At 44.2% G+C, this 20,223-nt stretch overlaps 2 protein-coding genes across 2 annotated transcripts; both read left to right on the plus strand.

Moving 5' to 3' along the window:
• The first annotated feature begins 370 nt into the window (after positions 1 to 370).
• Positions 371 to 4,192, plus strand: LOC139478169 (tubulin beta-4B chain). Its single transcript, XM_071260518.1, has 4 exons — positions 371 to 484; positions 1,732 to 1,840; positions 2,510 to 2,865; positions 3,148 to 4,192. Exons 1-4 carry the CDS (start codon positions 428 to 430, stop codon positions 3,964 to 3,966), a joined length of 1,341 nt encoding a protein of 446 aa, XP_071116619.1. The 5' UTR covers positions 371 to 427; the 3' UTR covers positions 3,967 to 4,192.
• A 5,358-nt stretch (positions 4,193 to 9,550) lies between these two features.
• On the plus strand, positions 9,551 to 18,165 carry LOC139480534 (tubulin beta-4B chain-like). The gene is made up of 4 exons (XM_071263624.1): positions 9,551 to 9,728; positions 15,588 to 15,696; positions 16,196 to 16,551; positions 17,034 to 18,165. Exons 1-4 carry the CDS (start codon positions 9,672 to 9,674, stop codon positions 17,847 to 17,849), a joined length of 1,338 nt encoding a protein of 445 aa, XP_071119725.1. The 5' UTR covers positions 9,551 to 9,671; the 3' UTR covers positions 17,850 to 18,165.
• The last annotated feature ends 2,058 nt before the right edge of the window (positions 18,166 to 20,223 follow it).

Genomic DNA, 20,223 nt, shown 5'->3' on the forward strand with positions numbered 1-20,223 from the left:
TAGATAGGTTTAGTCATAAGTTAAAAATTCGCAATCGTCAGAACTGTTTGTTGTGGTGGGGTGGTGATACGGTGTTTGTCTAAAATTGGGGGGAGGGGCCAGGAGGGGGGGGGGGGGGGTATGAGGGGGTAGTTGAGGCAGTTGGCATTCATCTCCCGGTCCAACACAGTAAACATACCGTGTAAATTATACCCCTGTATTGTGCTCCGTTGAAGCGTGTAGCCAAATGATCGCTTCACACAATAGGACCGTATTTATTAGCTCCGTTCTTCTAATAAAGCCCGGAGAAGAGTTAGAAAGTGTTTGTTGTTGGTAACGGAGGGTCTGTGTTCTAGCAACCACAGCCCCATATTTAAGGACACGCACGGATCTGAGCGGCACAGTCATTTTTCGACTCTCACAAGCCACCACCACCCAGTAAATCACAATGAGGGAAATTGTCCATCTCCAGGCTGGCCAGTGCGGCAACCAGATCGGTGCCAAGGTGAGACATTAATATATCTCTAATATTCTCCATCTCTTTATAGGTTTACTGGTAGAAAACATTTGATTTTATATTTTTATTAGTAGGAGAACTAAAACCGGATTTGCCGGATTGTAGATACGGTTTCGTGGATTCTTATTGAGACACGTCATCGTTAAGCTATGTGGGGAGAACCTCGGAGCTTCATTCATGAGTGTGTTGGATAACAATGACCGTCTCAGATTCTTAGGGACTTGATTTGATCCTTCAGTTTGTAGTAGATTGTTGTGTCATTGCATATATACGTGCACGTCGTTAGGCTTGCGTAGACATTCAGCCGTGATATGCTGTGGTACTACACATTAAGATAATGGGGTCAGTCATGCCTATTTGCTGTTTCGTGAATAAAGTGGTAATCATAATCTGTTTCTTGAATAAAGTGGTAATCATAATCTGTTTTATGGATAAAGTGGTAATCATAATCTGTTTCTTGAATAAAGTGGTAATCATAATCTGTTTCTTGAATAAAGTGGTAATCATAATCTGTTTTATGGATAAAGTGGCAGTAACAATCTATTTGAAATACGTTTCCTGTCATTTTGTACGGATTATAGGGGCGGTCGGGTAGCCTAGTGAGTAAAGCGTTCGCTCGTCACGCCGGAGACCCGGGTTCGATTCCCGACATGGGTACAATGTGTGAAGCCCATTTCTGGTGTCCCCCGCCGTGATATTGCTGGAATATTGCTAAAAGCGGCGTAAAACCGTACTCACTCACTCACTCACTTGTACGGATTATAGACAATGCGTATATCAAGTCCCGACCCGATGTGTATTTGTGGGACGGGAGAGCTATATGTTGGACGGGAGGGATATACATGTATGTTGGGCGGGATTGGAGGGCGGGGTGTGCTCGTTGCGCGGTCGCCAGTGGTAACGCGTAAATAATACCGGTGTCTCATTGTGAACATTGTCCCAACATACAATCAGTGGCGGTGATACACAATCAATGGTGTACGAGACTCAGTGTAATATCGCTTGCAACAATCAGCACCGCACTGGACATCGATCACTGTTATCCGATATTAGTTTCTGGTCTGTCCAAACTGCCGTGCACAATAATCGGATTGACGTTATGTCGTTAATTTCCAATTCCCATTAAGATATCCTATGTCAAGAAATGGTTTGCAACACTTGATGTTGTGATCGATACTGATTTTTCACAACCCTACGTATTCCATTTATCTTATTTCAAAAAAATTATTATCCAGTTCTGGGAGGTGATCTCTGACGAGCACGGAATTGACCCCACCGGCACCTACCACGGGGACTCCGACCTCCAGCTGGAGAGAATCAACGTCTACTACAATGAGGCCACAGGTAAATGCCGTTACCTGGCTATTATAAAAGGGCGATTGTCAGGGCTACTATAAGAGGCTTTGAATCCGGGCTACTGTGTGGCATACATATTCCGGGATACTAACAGTGATGTACTCTCGAGTGGTCTCGAGTCAGGGCTATTTAAGTGATCTCGAGTAGGCCTACTTTAAGTGATATTGTGTCAGATTACTTTAAGTGGTCTCGAGTTGGGGCGACTTTAAGTGGTCCCGAGTCAGATAGGTTTCAAGTGGTCCCGAGTCAGAGTTGGTTTAAGTGGTCTCAAGTAGGTCTACTTTAAGTGATATTGTGACAGATAACTCTTTTAAATGATCTCGAGTCAGGGCTAAGTTAAGTGGCCAAGAGTCACGGCTACTAATAGTGGTGCAGTGTATTATATACTACTGTGAGTGATGTAACGTCAGAGCTACTGTACGTTGTAGACAGCAAAGGCAACTATCCGTTCAATGTACCTTCAACAACGGAATATCACATCACGTTGGACGTTATTTTATTACTGCTTGTCGGTGTTCTCATGATGCTGACTCGGTTATTTCCCTTTATTGCGAATTAACTGCTGGATAAAGCTGCACCATATCTCTAATAATGATGATGATGACGACGACAATGATGATGATGATGATGATGATGATGATGTTCATCGTTTTCCAGGTGGAAAGTATGTCCCCCGTGCCGTCCTGGTCGACCTGGAGCCCGGAACAATGGACTCTGTCCGGTCTGGACCTTTTGGTCAGATCTTCCGTCCAGACAACTTCGTCTTCGGCCAGAGCGGCGCCGGCAACAACTGGGCCAAGGGTCACTACACAGAGGGCGCCGAGCTCGTCGACTCCGTCCTCGATGTTGTCCGCAAAGAAGCCGAGAGCTGTGACTGTCTTCAGGGCTTCCAACTGACCCACTCCCTTGGTGGCGGCACTGGGTCCGGCATGGGCACCCTCCTCATCAGCAAGATCAGGGAGGAGTACCCAGACAGGATCATGAACACCTTCTCCGTTGTACCATCCCCCAAGGTACCATTATCCTGATATGTACATCAGATGCTTGTGCTGCATATATGTTAATAAGTCCATAACATTATTATATCATTCTATTTTAAAACACAAAGTTGTCCTGGTACTGGTCCATTAGATTCAAACATAGCCGTATGAGTATATAGGCAGTAATAATATTATGCAATCTGTACTATTCTACCTTGAATAATATCTCCAATGCTTTATCAATGATAACCTTTATAAGGTATAAACATTTTATGTAGCTTGTTTTAACCTCATGCCTATATAAAATACTTTCAGGTGTCGGACACTGTGGTGGAGCCCTACAACGCCACCCTCTCCGTCCACCAGCTTGTGGAGAACACAGACGAGACTTACTGCATTGACAACGAGGCTCTCTACGACATCTGCTTCAGAACCCTGAAGCTGACCACTCCAACCTACGGTGACCTCAATCATCTGGTGTCAGCCACCATGTCCGGAGTGACCACCTGCCTGAGGTTCCCTGGTCAGCTGAACGCTGATCTGCGTAAACTGGCTGTCAACATGGTGCCCTTCCCCCGTCTTCACTTCTTCATGCCCGGCTTCGCCCCTCTCACCTCCAGAGGAAGCCAGCAGTACCGTGCACTCACCGTGCCCGAGCTCACCCAGCAGATGTTCGATGCCAAGAACATGATGGCTGCCTGTGATCCCCGTCACGGTCGCTACCTGACAGTGGCTGCCATGTTCCGTGGTCGTATGTCCATGAAGGAGGTTGATGAACAGATGCTCAACGTCCAGAACAAGAACAGCAGCTACTTCGTTGAATGGATCCCCAACAACGTCAAGACCGCCGTCTGCGACATCCCACCACGTGGTCTCAAGATGTCCGCCACCTTCATCGGAAACAGCACCGCCATCCAGGAGCTGTTCAAGAGAGTCTCCGAGCAGTTCACAGCCATGTTCAGGAGAAAGGCTTTCCTCCATTGGTACACTGGCGAGGGCATGGACGAGATGGAGTTCACCGAGGCCGAGTCCAACATGAACGACTTGGTGTCGGAGTACCAGCAGTACCAGGATGCCACCGCCGAGGAAGAGGGCGAGTTCGACGAGGAGGAGGAAGAGCAAGAGGCTGCCTAAATGGAAACCCGATAGTGATATCACAGACAAAAAATTCCATCTGGTAGTTTTCTGCATGTTTTCAACAGCACTTCAGAACAGGAATCTTTGATAGCTATCAATATTGGAAACTGTCAATATTTACCTTTGTTATTGATTTACCAACTGATATTTGTTACGGTACGGACTCTTCCTTTGAAGCCATTGTCAAAACCACTTTTTGTCATTAAAGCTGAATTGATGCAGATTTGGACTTGTTTTACAATGAGGTGAGGTGAAATTGTTTTTAACGTCGCGTCCAAGATTATTGCACTTATATAGCGACATGCATGCACGTGTGTCTGCTTGTACTTGTCCGGACTGATGCCGATTTATAGAGCTAGCTCACTGAGATATACCATGCCGCAGTTTAACATGAATACCCAACTCAGGCACAGTATACTGACTCCGAGACGACCAGTCCTTGTTTTAGCCACTTAATGCCGAGCGCCAGACAGGGTAACAAGAAGTACCATCTTTTAACGTCTTTTGGTATGACGCGGCCGAGGATCGAACCCCGAACCTTCCGCTCTCCGGGCGGACGCTCTACCACTGGACCACGGAGGCGGTCTATTTTACAATGCAATGGGCACAGATGAGACCATGTGTATAACTGAGTTTCTGAGCGTAGGGTCACAAACAATTGTGTTTTTCTCCTGCTGAATGTTTTGAGGAGAGGGAGGATATATATTTTATGCGAAAGACTTTTTTCTCTTTTATAAATAATAAGTCATGAAATGTTAAAACAAACCATTACTTGCGTGCATATGTCTCCAGCTTGTGAGCATTATTTAGTCTTGTCCAGACTCGATTATTTGCAGATCGCCGTCACATTATTGGAATATTACTGAGTGCGTCGCTAAACAACAATCACACATACTAAAAGAGAAAAGGGAGCTTTGTCCTCAACACAAACATCAACATCCTTGCAAGCCGAATAATTTTATGATACAATAGCAATATAAATTTTATTCAGAATGTAGTTGTCTCAGCCCATAATTCTCAGTACAGGCCGTTTATGTGATACATAATAGTACATTATTGTAATTGTCATTACAAATGCGTATAAACACATTGATCCTCAGTTAATAGTGAGTGAGTGAGTGAGTTGGGTTTAACCGGGATTGGAACCCTCAATCATAGGTTTCTGTCGTGCCCAAGGGACGCAACTCTGCACGGCGAAACGCGGCGCCTTAGACGACTGGGCCACGTTTATCTATCCAATTCTTCCTTTGGATAAAACTGTAATATAAGAAAGCTTCTACTTTCATTACATTATTGTAATTGTCATTACAAATGCGTATAAACACAATACAGCATACTGCTAACCTCTCGACAGTTACCTGTCCTGATCACGAGTGATTAAATTACCCTTACAATTTCAAGTGACTTAAAGTGATATGTTGTGTTTGAAACAGCATTTATGAATATAAAACAAATTGATCCTCAGTAAATAGTGAGTGAGTGGGTGAGTTGGGTTTAACGCCGCTTTTAACTTTATTCCAGTTATATCACGGCGTGTCAGCTTAATGTGGGAGGAAAGCCCGAAGTGATGCAGGTCTCAGACGTTTACCACTTCGGTTAAACACACGAGCACGGGTATTGTGCGGACAAACCTAGAAACATAATCGGGGTGAACCGGGATTGGAACCCCCAATCATAGGTTTCTGTCGTGCCAACATTTTTCACCTTCCACAAAAAGAAGTCTGCTGTGGAATGACAGTAACGACAAAGTAGCTCATCTCTTGTAATATCTTCCCACCTGCTCGTCTCTACGTGTCAATTATGACTCCATAACTGAATCTATTAACTATTGTTTTAATTTATATAGGAGGGATAATTTTCTATTAGTAGAGAATGTTTTAGTTGACTGTTTACTGCGAGTTAATGATTATCACGAATATTAATTTTACATTTCCTAAGGCGCACATCTTTGTCTCGTTGATGAAAAAACAGAGAGCAACGATTTGACACAGCCAACACCTCGAGCAAACCAGGCGTTTTTCATGTAAGTCACTGCTAGTGGCAAACGTCCCAATTCTCCCAACACTTCCTCAGTACTAGTTTGGCTTCCAACACTCACAATTTGAAATCCCAAAATTCAACTCAATAGGTTAAAGTAGGTACCAGCATCTTGTGAAATAAAAGAGGGGCATTTCAACACCTATTCTAATATTTGAGGATAAATCTTAAAAGGCAAAATGATGCTTTTCTGATGCTTCAAGTCGAATATAATCTACACTGAAATGCTGATTCAAATACTATTATTATATGTATCCAACCCAAAGAAAATTTGTACAGTGAATGAACAGCAAAAAAAGCCACATTCTTCTCAGACTTGCAGTTTTTGTTTAAAATTATAAGATGTTTGAAAGAAGGATGATATATTGAATCTTAATAACACTAAAATGTGTACATCTATTCAGATAAAATATACCAGTGGTGTCCACGACGAATTTTCCTACAACACAATGTCATTGTACAATTGGCCACATGGCCACATATGCGAAATAAATCTGTCTGTCTGAAAAGCTAAAACAAAAGTGAATAAGAGTGGAATATAATTTCGAATTGAGGGTAATGTTAACAAAGACTTACCCTGATAATCATATCGTCTTTCTGTGTATATACGTCCCGTGTTTGTTTGTTTGTTGTTTAACGCCGCACCCAGCAAAATTCCAGCTATATGACGGCGGTCTGTAAATAATCGAGTCTGGACCAGGCAATCCACTGATTGACATTATGAGCATCGATCCACGCAATTGGGACACGATGACATGCAGCAACCAAGTGAGCGAGCCTGACCACCCGATCCCGTTAGTCACCTCTTACGACAAACATAGTCGCCTTTTACGGCAAGCATGGGATGCTGAAGACATGTTCTATCCAGGATATTCACGGGTCTCTAGCATACACGTGCCAGACCAAAAGACGACGAGACAGCGTGCCCCTTTTTAGTACGTTGTTATGAAGCTATCATTCATTCTGAATCGTGGCGAAATTAAAATGGCTGCAGCGTTAAACCAAAAAGCAAAACAAACAAAATGTATGCTAGATACCTCCATGGATTTGACATCGATGTGCTGTACTATAAGGGCTTACGAGTTTGTACTGCTAACAAATACACTCTTGTTTAAATTGTTTACTGCTTGTGCCGCTAGTTGGACAGTGCGCCTGTAAAATACTTGATGTTGTACTTCCTTCTGAACTCACTTGCATTTCCTTGTTGAAAACGACAATTCGGTCTGTTTCAGTAAGTGAGTGGGTGAGTGACTGAATTTGGCTTAACGCCGCTTTGAACAGTATTTCGGTGATATCCTGGTGTAGCACCTGGGAGGAAATCCCGTAGTGTTTGTTTGTTTGTTTGTTTATTGTTTAACGCCACACTCTGCAATATTCCAGCTATATGACGGCGGTCTGTAAATAATCGAATCTGGACCAGACAATCCTGTGATTGTCATCATGAGCATCGATCCACACAAATGAGATAAATGTTAGAGGCAGTAAAATTGTCTGAGAGGGAGGATTTTTTTATATTTTATGAGTGCGGCATTTAACAACAAACACCCAAACCAACAACATTTGGTTTTCAACCCCCTCCTTCCCCTTTGGATCCGCTAGCAAGTTGATGATTGAACAGTTTCACGACTCAAAGTGACGCAGGTTGTTTTCAGTATGGCCAATATGTTTTCCTTTCCGGTGGATGAGAAAACGACAAATGGAGGTCATATATCGAGATCCAAATATGTAACATGACGCTCAAACATACTCCGTGAAAGAGTACAAAGGTCAACCACTCGACCTATATCCGTCACATGGTGAGTATTACCGCCTGACTGACACCATGCTTACACCAGAGACCTACGTTCAGTTTCATGATATACTGGTTGAGTGAGAACTATCCGCGGGTCTTCTCATCACTCACACATGCAATAATCTGACAAAGTCAGTTTGTCTTTCATGCTTCAGAAGTTGGTAGATCCCCCGCACGGGCAGAATGGAAAGATATCTTGCGACGCAATCTGTTGTATTGGAGGTTTCTCATTTCCGCATCCTTTTATAAACCTTGCTAGATCGTGGGTTCGAATCCCGGTTCTCCCCGATTGTTCCTAGGTTTGTTTGCCCCATAGTGGTATTTAAACGTCTAAGACCTGACTCAGTTTGGGCGTTCCTCCACCACCAAGCCGTGATTCTCTCTCTCTCTCTCTCTCTCTCTCTCTCTCTCTCTCTCTCTCTCTCTCTCTCTCTCTCTCTCTCTCTCTCTCTCTCTCTCTCTCTCTCTCTCTCCATCATTGTAGCATTGACTGAGTGAGTTTGGTTTAACGCCGCTTCTAACAGTATTCCAGTTATATCACGGTGTGTCAGCTTAGTGTGGGAGGAAAGCCCGAAGTGATGCAGGTCTCAGAGGTTTATCACTTCGGTGAAACCCACGAGCACAGGTATGGTGCTGACAAACCTAGAATCATAATTGGGGCGAACCGGGATTTGAACCGACAATCATAGGTTTCTGGCGTGCCCAAGGGACGCAACTGCACAGCGAATCGCGGCGCCTTCGACGACTGGGCCACCCTTGCCCCGTCATTGTGGCATTGTGTATGGTGTGGAAAGGTTATCACATTATGAATCTTTGAACAGGCAGATAAACAGTACATGGATTATACAAAATGCATGTTTTTCTATTTTTTTAAAAAATGAAATGGAGTCGGTAATTTTAAAAGAAACTCATCGTCTTCGAGGGGCGGTCGGGTAGCTTAGTGGTTAAAGCGTTCGCCGAAGACCCGGGTTCGATTCCCGACATGGATACAATGTGTGAGGCCCATTTCTGATGTCCCCCGCCGTGATATTGCTGGAATATTGCTAAAAGCGGCGTAAAATCAAACTCACTCACTCACTCACTCACTCACTCATCGTCTTCGATGCGATCTTGTACTCATAACGCTCAATTTTCGTGTTGCACGTGCGAAATAAGTCAGGCGCTGGGCGAGCCTACTTATGTAAGTGGTACTCATCACGATCAATTTTCGTGTGGCACGTGCGAAATTAGTCAGGCTCTGGGCGAGCCTACTTCTGTATGTGGGATAAACACAACAGTTCAATGCAGCTTTAACAAGCTTCATTCATCACATGGTATTGTTTTCAGTTCATGAGCAAGATACTGTTCCACCGTGATAAGCTGTATTTTGCAGTGACGTGCCAATGTAACAGTTTAAATGCATCATCCAGCTGTACTTGTGAAACTGCATGTAAACATGCGCTTGTTGGAAACCTTCAGCAAGTCTAGCTGCAACGATCTCTTAAAATTCGTGTTAACGTCAAACCATCAAGTAGCGTTAACTCTCCTCAAATGGCGACAGTAAATCAAAAACAACGCTGGCAACTTAATATATAATTGGACCATTACCAGTTAAGTATGACCTGGCGCACGTGTTCTGTTGACCCCACGCGCTTTAAATAGCGAGCTGAAGGAGACTATGCAAGTCTGTCAGATCTGCGCTGGAGCACGCCAGCTTCCCCGATACCCCGGGACCAGACACCTCACTATGACTCAGACGGAGACAGCTTGCCTCGTTTCCCAGTCGTGACGTCACTCTAGCTGGTGAGACAGGCCTCGCGTCAACCGCTGCAGGTGCCCCGTCAGGTTGTTTACTTACCGCCCTTCTGTTGTCTTATCACCATCTCTTTTAAGCATGAGGGAAATTGTCCATCTTCAAACTGGCCAGTGCGGAAACCAGATCGGCGCAAAGGTAAGTGCCAACATCGTAACGCTCCATAATTACCCATCCTGTGATACAGACATAATGCACTACAGTCTACGAGTAATACCATCGTATACGACTTTCAATTAACATTGATAAACCGATATTCTTCATTCTAACATTTATTTCGATTTCCTTGTGACAGGCTATTGTCGATATTAATATAAGCTACTTATATATGTATGAAGTTTCATAAATGGGTTCGTTGTACAAGCTAGTCTGACAGCTATATGGTGATGTGTCATCCTGATTCAACTTCCTCCATATTGAATGAATATTCCACACATAGATATATACACATACAACGCCAAAAAGTGAGTCATTGGTTTAAGGGGATGGTTTGGTGCGATTGTTCTGTATTTGTGTTGTAAACATGTTACCGGTGTATAAAATGGCAGTATAGAACCCTGGTGGCTGACGTGTCACGTTTCCGCTAGCTACCAAGCGGCGTGATGGGAGGGAACCCGAATTCTATTTTCTCCTGCTTGATCCGCCATGATGATATACACAGCTGTATGCCTCTCAGCAAACAGCCCAAGACTCCAGCTCATGTGGCGTGACCGACGCCCGTCGAGTCGCTCAACCATGGATGATGATGATGAATCACAAACAGGCATAATGTTAATAATGACTCGACTGCTTGGGGGCAAATCGCTTAGCTTCAGGGGATGTTCGTGGTACGGTATGTCAGTGAACATAGACTGTATTGTACAGTAACATATGTGCAGACATACGTTGGTGCATCTCATTCGCTGCATCGCTTTTACACAGTACCGCAAGTCTTGTTATGCAAGTGTATATTGATCAATGTGGCGATATATTAAACGTGTTCCGTGTTATGTGTGACCAGTTTTATGCCGTTTATCCCATAGCTGGAGTCCATAAGTATTTGATTGAGTAGGGGTTCAGTGAAAAATGTTCGTGTGAAAAGGTTTAGGATTTCAAGAGAGGGGGTGAGAGAGTGCATGTTGAGAAACGGCTTACGAAGCATCCATTCGATTTGTAGGGTTGGTGGGGAGATAATTTGTTGAAAATGTGCCAGAATATGATTAGTTTGTTGGCAGTGGTGAATACAATTAATAGTTTGTTTTGTTTAAAATACGTAAACGTATCACTGACAAGTGACGTGTGGTTTATAGCGGTTGTGGCTGATCACTGACAAGTGACGTGGGATGTATTTGGGTCTTCACTTATCACTGACAAGTTATGTGGAGCCGTAGCTAATCTCTGACAAGTGACGTGTGATTTTGAGGTGTAGCTGATCACTGACAAGTGACGTGTGGTATATTGGGGTTGTAGCTGATCACTGACAAGTGGCGTGTGGTATATTTGGGTTGTAACTAATCACTTACAAGTGGCGTGTGGTATATTTGGGTTGTAGCTGATCACTGACAAGTGGCGTGTGGTATGTTGGGGTTGTAGCTGATCACTGACAAGTGACGTGTGATATATTGGGGTTGTAGCTGATCACTGACAAGTGATGTGTGGTATGTTGGGGTTGTAGCTAATCACTGACAAGTGGCGTGTGGTATATTTGGGCTGTAGCTAATCACTAACAAGTGGCGTGTGGTATATTGGGGTTGTAGCTAATCACTGACAAGTGGCGTGTGGTATATTGGGGTAGTAGCTGATCACTGACAAGTGGCGTGTGGTATATTGGGGTTGTAGCTAATCACTTACAAGTGACGTGTGGTATATTGGGGTTGAAGCTGATCACTGACAAGTGGCGTGTGGTATATTGGGGTTGTAGCTGATCACTGACAAGTGACGTGTGGTATATAGGAGTGGAAGCTAATAACTGACAAGTGAGGTGTGGTATATTGGGGTTGTAGCTAATCACTGACAATTAACGTGTGGTATTGAGGTGTTTTGTATACTCACTGACAAGTGGCGTCTTGTATATTGGGGTTGTAGCTAATCACTGACAAGTGACGTGTGGTATTGAGGTGTTTTGTATAATCACTGACAAGTGAGGAGTTGTATATTTGGGTTGTAGCTAATCACTGACAAGTGACGTGTGGTATATTGGGGTTGTAGCTGATCACTGACAAGTGACGTGTGGTATATATGAGTTGTATTTGATCATTGAAAAGTGGCGTTTGGTATATAGGAGTTGTAGCTGATCACTGACAATTGATTAGGGGTCGTAGCTAATCACTGACAAGTGACGTGTGGTATATAGGAGTGGTAGCTAATCACTGACAAGTGACGTGTGGTATATAGCGGTTGTAGCTAATCACTGACAATTAACGTGTGGTATTGAGGTGTTTTGTATACTCACTGACAAGTGGCGTCTTGTATATTGGGGTTGTAGCTAATCACTGACAAGTGACGTGTGGTATTGAGGTGTTTTGTATAATCACTGACAAGTGAGGAGTTGTATATTTGGGTTGTAGCTAATCACTGACAAGTGACGTGTGGTATATTGGGGTTGTAGCTGATCACTGACAAGTGACGTGTGGTATATATGAGTTGTATTTGATCATTGAAAAGTGGCGTTTGGTATATAGGAGTTGTAGCTGATCACTGACAATTGATTAGGGGTCGTAGCTAATCACTGACAAGTGACGTGTGGTATATAGGAGTGGTAGCTAATCACTGACAAGTGACGTGTGGTATATAGCGGTTGTAGCTGATCATTGAAAAGTGGTGTGTGGTATAAGGAGTTGTGGCTGATCACTGACAAGTGATTAGGGGTCGTATCTAATCACTGACAAGTGACGTCTGGTATATAGGAGTTGTAGCTAATCACTGACAAGTGGCGTGGCGTATATTTGGGTTGTAGCTAATTACTGACAAGTGACGTGTGGTATACTGGGGTTGTAGCTGATCACTGACAAGTGGCGTGTGGTATATAGGAGCTGTATCTGATCACTGACAAGTGATTAGGGTTCGTAGCTAATCACTGTCAGGTGACGTGTGGTATATAGCAGTTGTAGCTAATCACTGACAAGTGACGTGTGGTTTTGAGGTGTTGTAGCTTATCACTGACAAGTGACGTTTGATACATAGGGGTTGTTGCTAACAACTGAAAACTGACGTGTGGTATATAGTTGTTGTAGCTATTCACTGACATGTGTTGTGTGATATATAGGGTTGGTGCTAATCACTGACAAGTGATGTGTGATGTTTAGGGGTTGTAGGTAATCACTGACAAGTGACGTGTGGTATATAGGGTTGGTCCTTATCACTAACAAGTGACGTGTGGTATGTAGGGGTTGTAGCTAATCACTGACATATGGCGTGTGGTATGTAGGGGATGTAGCTAATCACTGACAAGTGATGTGTGATATATAGGGTTGGTGCTAATCACTGACAAGTGACGTGTGGTATGTAGGGGTTGTAGCTAATCAGTGACGAGTGGTATGTAGAGGATGTAGCTAATCACTGACATATGGCGTGTGGTATGTAGGGGTTGTAGCTAATCACTGACAAGTGACGTGTGGTATGTAGGGGATGTAGCTAATCACTGACAAGTGACGTGTGGTATGTAGGGGTTGTAGCTAATCACTGACAAGTGACGTGTGGTATGTAGAGGATGTAGCTAATCACTGACATATGGCGTGTGGTATGTAGGGGTTGTAGCTAATCACTGACAAGTGACGTGTGGTATGTAGAGGTTGTAGCTAATCACTGACAAGTGACGTGTGGTATGTAGGGGATGTAGCTTATCACTGACAAGTGACGTGTGGTATGTAGAGGATGTAGCTAATCACTGACATATGGCGTGTGGTATGTAGGGGTTGTAGCTAATCACTGACAAGTGACGTGTGGTATGTAGAGGATGTAGCTAATCACTGACATATGGTATGTAGGGGATGTAGCTGACTCATGAAGTATCGTGGCTGCGTCTACTTAGTGATCAGTCTAAAAGAACACTGTTGACTGGTTATCGTATCTGACATCAGTTGTATCTCTTTTTTGTTTGTTTTTTCTAGACCAGACAATCCAGTGATTGGCATCATGAATATCGATCAAAGCAATAAGGATACGATCACATGCATCAACCAAATCAGTGAGCCTGACAAACTGATCTTACCACAAACATGGGTTGCTGGAGATGAATTTTAACCCGGATCTTCACGAATCTCAGTTGCAGGCCTACCAATGAAAACCAACAAAGAGCAATCAAACTTTGGAATGTGTACACACTTCAAAAAGAAACAGCCACACAAATTACAAACAAGACACAATCATCCTAACGTTTCCATTGTAATGATGCAAACCCGACACAATGGAGAACACAACGAACCGGGTGCGTGTGTTGCGGTCTGCGTGATTGACTGTCTGGTTCCATTGAGAAGGCCGGATTTAATAAGTACGATGCAAACATTATTGAGATTGTCTCTTGTTTGTAATATGTGTGGGTATTTCTATTTAAAGTGTGTACGTATTCCACATTTCGGTTGCTGTCTTCTGGTTTGCGGGGCGGTCGGGTAGCTTAGTGGTTAAAGCGTTCGCTCGTCACGCCGTAGAGCCGGGGTGTTTCCCGACATGGGTACAATGTGTGAAGCCCATTTCTTGTGTCCCCCGCTGTGATATTGCTGGAATATTGCTAAAAGCGGCGTAAAACCATACTCACTCACTCTGCTGGTTTGCATCTGTCAGAGTTGTATCTGGTCACATATGTACATACATGCTACTGTTTAAGTTCAGCGTGTCAAATATTATCCAGTTACCTCTCGTGAGTGCGTCAACGTGGATACCATTGGTCGACGTTGCTCCATGTAGGAGTACACTCTACATGCACTGATCAGTGACTCACTGTCTCATGATGCATTGGGGGTGTGGCTGTTTACCGACTAATGATCTTGTATTGGGGGTGCGGCTGTTTCGGACTAATGATCTTGTATTGGGGGTGCGGCTGCACATGTTTACCGACTATGATGTTTTATCGGGGGTTCGGTTAATCACATACTCATTATGTATGTTATATCAGGGATGCAGTTAATCACTAACTCATTATCTAGTTGCATCGGGGGTGCAGCTAATCACTTACCCATTATGTATGTTATATCGGGGGTGCAGCTAATCACTTACTCATTACGTATGTTGTATCGGTGGTTCGGTTAATCACATACTCATTATGTATGTTCTATCGGGGGTGCAGTCATCACTTACTCATTATGTATGTTGTATCGGGGCAGCAGCTAATCACTTACACATTATGTATGTTATATCGGGGCAGCAGCTAATCACTTACACATTATGTATGTTATATCGGGGCAGCAGCTAATCACTTACACATTATGTATGTTGTATCGGGGGTGCAGTTAATCACTTACACATTATGTATGTTGTATCGGGGGTGCAGCTAATCACTTACACATTATGTATGTTGTATCGGGGGTGCAGTTAATCACTTACACATTATGTATGTTATATCGGGGCAGCAGCTAATCACTTACACATTCTGTATGTTGTATCGGGGGTGCAGCTAATCACTTACACATTATGTATGTTGTATCGGGGGTGCAGCTAATCACTTACACATTATGTATGTTGTATCGGGGGTGCAGTTAATCACTTACACATTATGTATGTTGTATCGGGGGTGCAAATAATCACTTACACATTATGTATGTTGTATCGGGGGTGCAAATAATCACTTACACATTATGTATGTTGTATCGGGGGTGCGGTTAATCACTTACTCATTATGTATGTTGTATCGGGGTGCGGTTAATCACTTACTCATTATGTATGTTGTATCGGGGTGCGGTTAATCACTTACTCATCATGTATGCTGTATCTGGATGGATGCAGCTTTAGGCATGGTAATTCATAAGTGATCGTGCTAATTAAGCCAAAACATAATATTATATAAAGTTATCTCTTTTCATCCAGTTCTGGGAGGTGATCTCTGACGAGCACGGCATCGACCCCACCGGCACCTACCACGGTGACTCCGATCTCCAGTTGGAGAGAATCAACGTTTACTACAACGAGGCCACAGGTACAAAGCATGCCTTACATACGAGCTTCTGCAAGATTCCTCTTATCAGGGATAGCACATTGGGTTAATGCGATGATGAGCTAGCTGTGGTTAGTTCACAGACTACTATATGTCTTGTCCTAGGGCTGCAATAACAGGTTTTAGTGCAGGATTATAAAAGTATACAATGAAATATGGTAAAGAAAGTTCTTGAATGAATGCAGCATTATAAGGTAATGAGTTTACGTAAAGAAATCCCGTTCATCCGAGACATGTTGCTGATGAAAGCGACTTATTTAGTAACTGTCCGGATTAACGAATCGATTTAACGGAATAATATATTTGTATATCTTAACATTTCGTAAAACCGTTCCCATGACTTACGGTGTTTTACCTCTCATTGCCGAACGATGCTTCCTGGTGTCCTTGTAAAACTAAAGTTAATTCAATATTTCTACAAAGAAATATTTTATCTGTTATCCCAAAATGATCCTATGCTATACTACTGATCGTTTTCCAGGTGGAAAGTATGTCCCCCGTGCCGTCCTGGTCGACCTGGAGCCCGGAACAATGGACTCTGTCCGGTCTGGACCTTTTGGTCAGATCTTCCGTCCAGACAACTTCGTCTTCGGCCAGAGCGGCGCCGGCAACAACTGGGCCAAGGGTCACTACACAGAGGGCGCCGAGTTGGTCGACTCCGTCCTCGATGTTGTCCGCAAAGAAGCCGAGAGCAGTGACTGTCTTCAGGGCTTCCAACTGACCCACTCCCTTGGTGGCGGCACTGGGTCCGGCATGGGTACTCTCCTCATCAGCAAGATCAGGGAGGAGTACCCAGACAGGATTATGACCACCTTCTCCGTTGTACCATCCCCGAAGGTAACAGTTCTCCCATTTATTGTCTTAGTCATTTGAACTAATGAGGTGTAGACGTGTTCTTGAAGTTACCACAACAAATGATTTTGCATTATATTTACACACACAAATAATCGTTCATTGAATGTGGGGAAAGATCATTTGTTTTGGATACCCTACGAAAGCTTTTAGAGGAGACAACAAAAGTGTATGTTTTGCGGAAGGGTCCGATAAATATGTTCGAAGTCCCACATTGCTTAACACTCCACCCCAACCAAATATTTGTTATAACGTTACATTTAAATGTATGTCAATATTTTTTTGTGTTCACATCCTTCAAAAGACTTCAATTTTGATCAGCTTTTGAGTGCGGCGGGTCTGTAAACCAAAAATTATTCATGTTGAGAAGTAGTTTTAGTACCTTACGATCTATTGTCCCGACTGTCAATGTATGTGACAGGGTGACGAACTCGTCCACAGCTAAGGTTTATGCTAATCTCTTTCAGGTGTCTGACACCGTGGTGGAGCCCTACAACGCCACCCTCTCCGTCCACCAACTGGTGGAGAACACTGACGAGACGTTCTGTATAGACAACGAGGCTCTCTACGACATCTGCTTCAGAACCCTGAAGCTGACCACTCCAACCTACGGTGACCTCAACCATCTGGTGTCGGCCACCATGTCCGGAGTGACCACCTGCCTGAGGTTCCCTGGTCAGCTGAACGCTGATCTGCGTAAACTGGCTGTCAACATGGTGCCCTTCCCCCGTCTTCACTTCTTCATGCCCGGCTTCGCCCCTCTCACTTCCAGAGGAAGCCAGCAGTACCGTGCACTCACCGTGCCCGAGCTCACCCAGCAGATGTTCGATGCCAAGAACATGATGGCTGCCTGTGATCCCCGTCACGGTCGCTACCTGACAGTCGCCGCTATTTTCCGTGGCCGCATGTCCATGAAAGAGGTGGATGAACAAATGCTCAACGTTCAGAACAAGAACAGCAGCTACTTCGTTGAATGGATCCCCAGCAACGTCAAGACCGCCGTCTGCGACATCCCACCACGTGGTCTCAAGATGTCCGCCACCTTCATCGGCAACAGCACCGCCATCCAGGAGCTGTTCAAGCGCATCTCCGAGCAGTTCACAGCTATGTTCAGACGCAAGGCTTTCCTCCATTGGTACACTGGCGAGGGCATGGACGAGATGGAGTTCACCGAGGCCGAGTCCAACATGAACGACTTGGTGTCGGAGTACCAGCAATACCAGGATGCCACCGCCGAGGAAGATGCTGAGTACGAGGATGAGGAAGAACACGAACCAGAGTAAAGGACCCTGGCTTTATTCCTTAACTACATCTCTCTCGGTCTTTGCATATCTTGAGTTGGATATGTTCACATTCCATGTTACTGATGTTAGTTGTACAGCGGAAATACGGCCCGTGCTTTGAGATGTCTGATGGCCCCGGTATCACTTCAGCCTTCCATCTTTATATCTTTGGTGTATCAAACGACTGTGAATGCCTTTTCTTTCCATGACGTATTATTTTCATAATCAGACGTGAACATTGATGCTTTTGCACGTTTATGTGATCGCCATAATAAACGCAGTATGCCTGAATAAAGTATTCTGATTTGCAAACGTTTTACTTCTCAATTCACTTTTTTCTTTTTATTTGACTCCAGAGCTCTGATAAGCTGCTTGTTTGCGTACAATCATTAACGCACCCTTACTCAATTAATTCTGAGTTGTAGAGGGGGCACGGGTGGCCCAAGCGTCTAAGGCGCCGCAATTCGCTGTGCAGAGTTGCGTCCCTTGGGCACGCCAGAAACCTATGATTGTGGGTTCGAATCCCGGTTCGCCCCGATTATGTTTCTAGGTTCGTCAGCACCGTGGGTTTCACCGAAGAGGTAAACGTCTGAGGCCTGCATCACTTCGGGCTTTCCTCCCACATTAGGCTGACACGCCGCGATATAACTGGAATATTGTTAAAAGCGGCGTTAAACCCAACTCACTCACTCACTGAGTTGTAGATGTACAAATACCATGAAACATTTTACAGAAACTTATAGTATGATAACACTTGCCTGTCCGATTATATCTTTACACATCTATATTTACCATCGAATAAAGTCGACACTGAATCATGCACAGACGGCTACGTCTCTTGGTAGAATTGGTCTTCAGCAACCCATGCTTGGCGTAAGAGGCGATCTATGTGCATAGATCTACGCATTTTGGATATGGTGACATGCATCAACCAAGTCAGCGAGTCTGACCACCCGATCCCGTTAGTCGCCTCTTACGACAAGCATAGGTTGCTGAAGACCAATTCTAACCGGGAATCTTCACTGGACGAATACCAAAAGAAAACGACCCAATATGACCCAATACCCAATCAGCTTCCTAAGACATGGGCGTTTTCTGACTATAAAGTCCATTTTCCACCCTTGCCGAAAGGACTCCGGAATTACATTTTGGCGGGACATAGTTGAATCAAAATCGCGGAACGGACAAGACTTACGGTTCGTAAACAACATGGATTTCAACGTGCAGATTTCGGTCGACTGCAGGATTTACAAAACATGCGTACCGTTAACTGGTCGTCGACAGATATATTGCAAATATTGTCACATTTGTAATCAAGTGATTAGATCCACTTGGCGGGGTAAGACACGTTTTATTACAATATAGATATTGATTATCGATTAGATCGTTTTGACTGGGGGCCACCATTTTGTTTGAAGCAAATGCAAGTGATATGAGAGATGTAATCTGATTGGTCAATAGGAGGGACACAGAAGGGACATAACTAGTAATAGCCACTGGTGGCGCTACGATCGAGCCCGGAAATACCAGAATAGTTAGGCAAGGGTGGAAACTGGACTTTTATAGTCAGTTTACTCACCTGACTCGAGAAGATGATCCAACAATACAGTGTAAACTGTTGTCAACATTCCCCACCAACTGTCATGTGATCATATCTTTGGCAATGTTGCAAAGCCTCCATGTGTGCCGATCCTGGTTTAGACCGCCTCCGTGGTCTAGTGGTAGAGCGTCCGCTCGGAGAGCGGAAGGTCCGGGGTTCGATCCCCGACCGCGTCATACCAAAAGACGTTAAAAGATGGTACTTGTTGTTACCCTGCCTGGCGCTCGGCATTAAGGGGCTAAAACAAAGATTGGTCGGCTCGGAGTCAGTATACTGTGTCTAAGTGGGGTATTCATGTTAAACTGCGGCATGGTATCTCAGTGAGGTAGCACTATAAATAGGCATCAGTCCGGACTAGTACAAGCAGCCACACAAACACACACACACGTACATGCACGTCGCTATATAAGTGCAGTGATCTTGGACGCGACGCTAAACCCCATTTCACCTCACCTCACCTCACCCATCATGGCTTACCATGTTTATCGAACTCATTGATGAGGTATATTTATCAGTTCCATCTTTTACCGGAACTTGATACTTGCCCTGGCGTGAGTTGACTATGCGTCACTACCAGGTTCATATTTTGATATTCGCATCTGTGTCACGAGGATGATCAGTCATGACAAACAAAAAGGAGTTCACACTCGTGTATACTACTCGACCAAAATAGTCATATTTTGTCTAAGGTGTCTTCCTTGGCAAATGTTGAGTGGAATATATGCATCGCCATAATCAAACACTGAGAATTACCGGCGCGGTCGGGTAGCCTAG

Source organism: Haliotis cracherodii, unplaced genomic scaffold, assembly GCF_022045235.1.
Source record: "Haliotis cracherodii isolate W230 unplaced genomic scaffold, xgHalCrac1.p SCAF_4, whole genome shotgun sequence".
NCBI lineage: Eukaryota > Metazoa > Mollusca > Gastropoda > Lepetellida > Haliotidae > Haliotis > Haliotis cracherodii.

What these genes read in the sequence shown, in the direction of transcription:
- LOC139478169 (XM_071260518.1), top strand. Translation starts at nt 428, where the DNA reads ATGAGGGAAATTGTCCATCTCCAGGCTGGCCAGTGCGGCAACCAGATC. An exon ending in CTACTACAATGAGGCCACAG is followed by an intron (nt 1,841 to 2,509) that starts GTAAATGCCGTT and finishes ATCGTTTTCCAG; the next exon opens with GTGGAAAGTATGTCCCCCGT. An exon ending in CCGTTGTACCATCCCCCAAG is followed by an intron (nt 2,866 to 3,147) that starts GTACCATTATCC and finishes AAATACTTTCAG; the next exon opens with GTGTCGGACACTGTGGTGGA.
- LOC139480534 (XM_071263624.1), top strand. Translation starts at nt 9,672, where the DNA reads ATGAGGGAAATTGTCCATCTTCAAACTGGCCAGTGCGGAAACCAGATC. An exon ending in GAAACCAGATCGGCGCAAAG is followed by an intron (nt 9,729 to 15,587) that starts GTAAGTGCCAAC and finishes CTTTTCATCCAG; the next exon opens with TTCTGGGAGGTGATCTCTGA. An exon ending in TTACTACAACGAGGCCACAG is followed by an intron (nt 15,697 to 16,195) that starts GTACAAAGCATG and finishes ATCGTTTTCCAG; the next exon opens with GTGGAAAGTATGTCCCCCGT.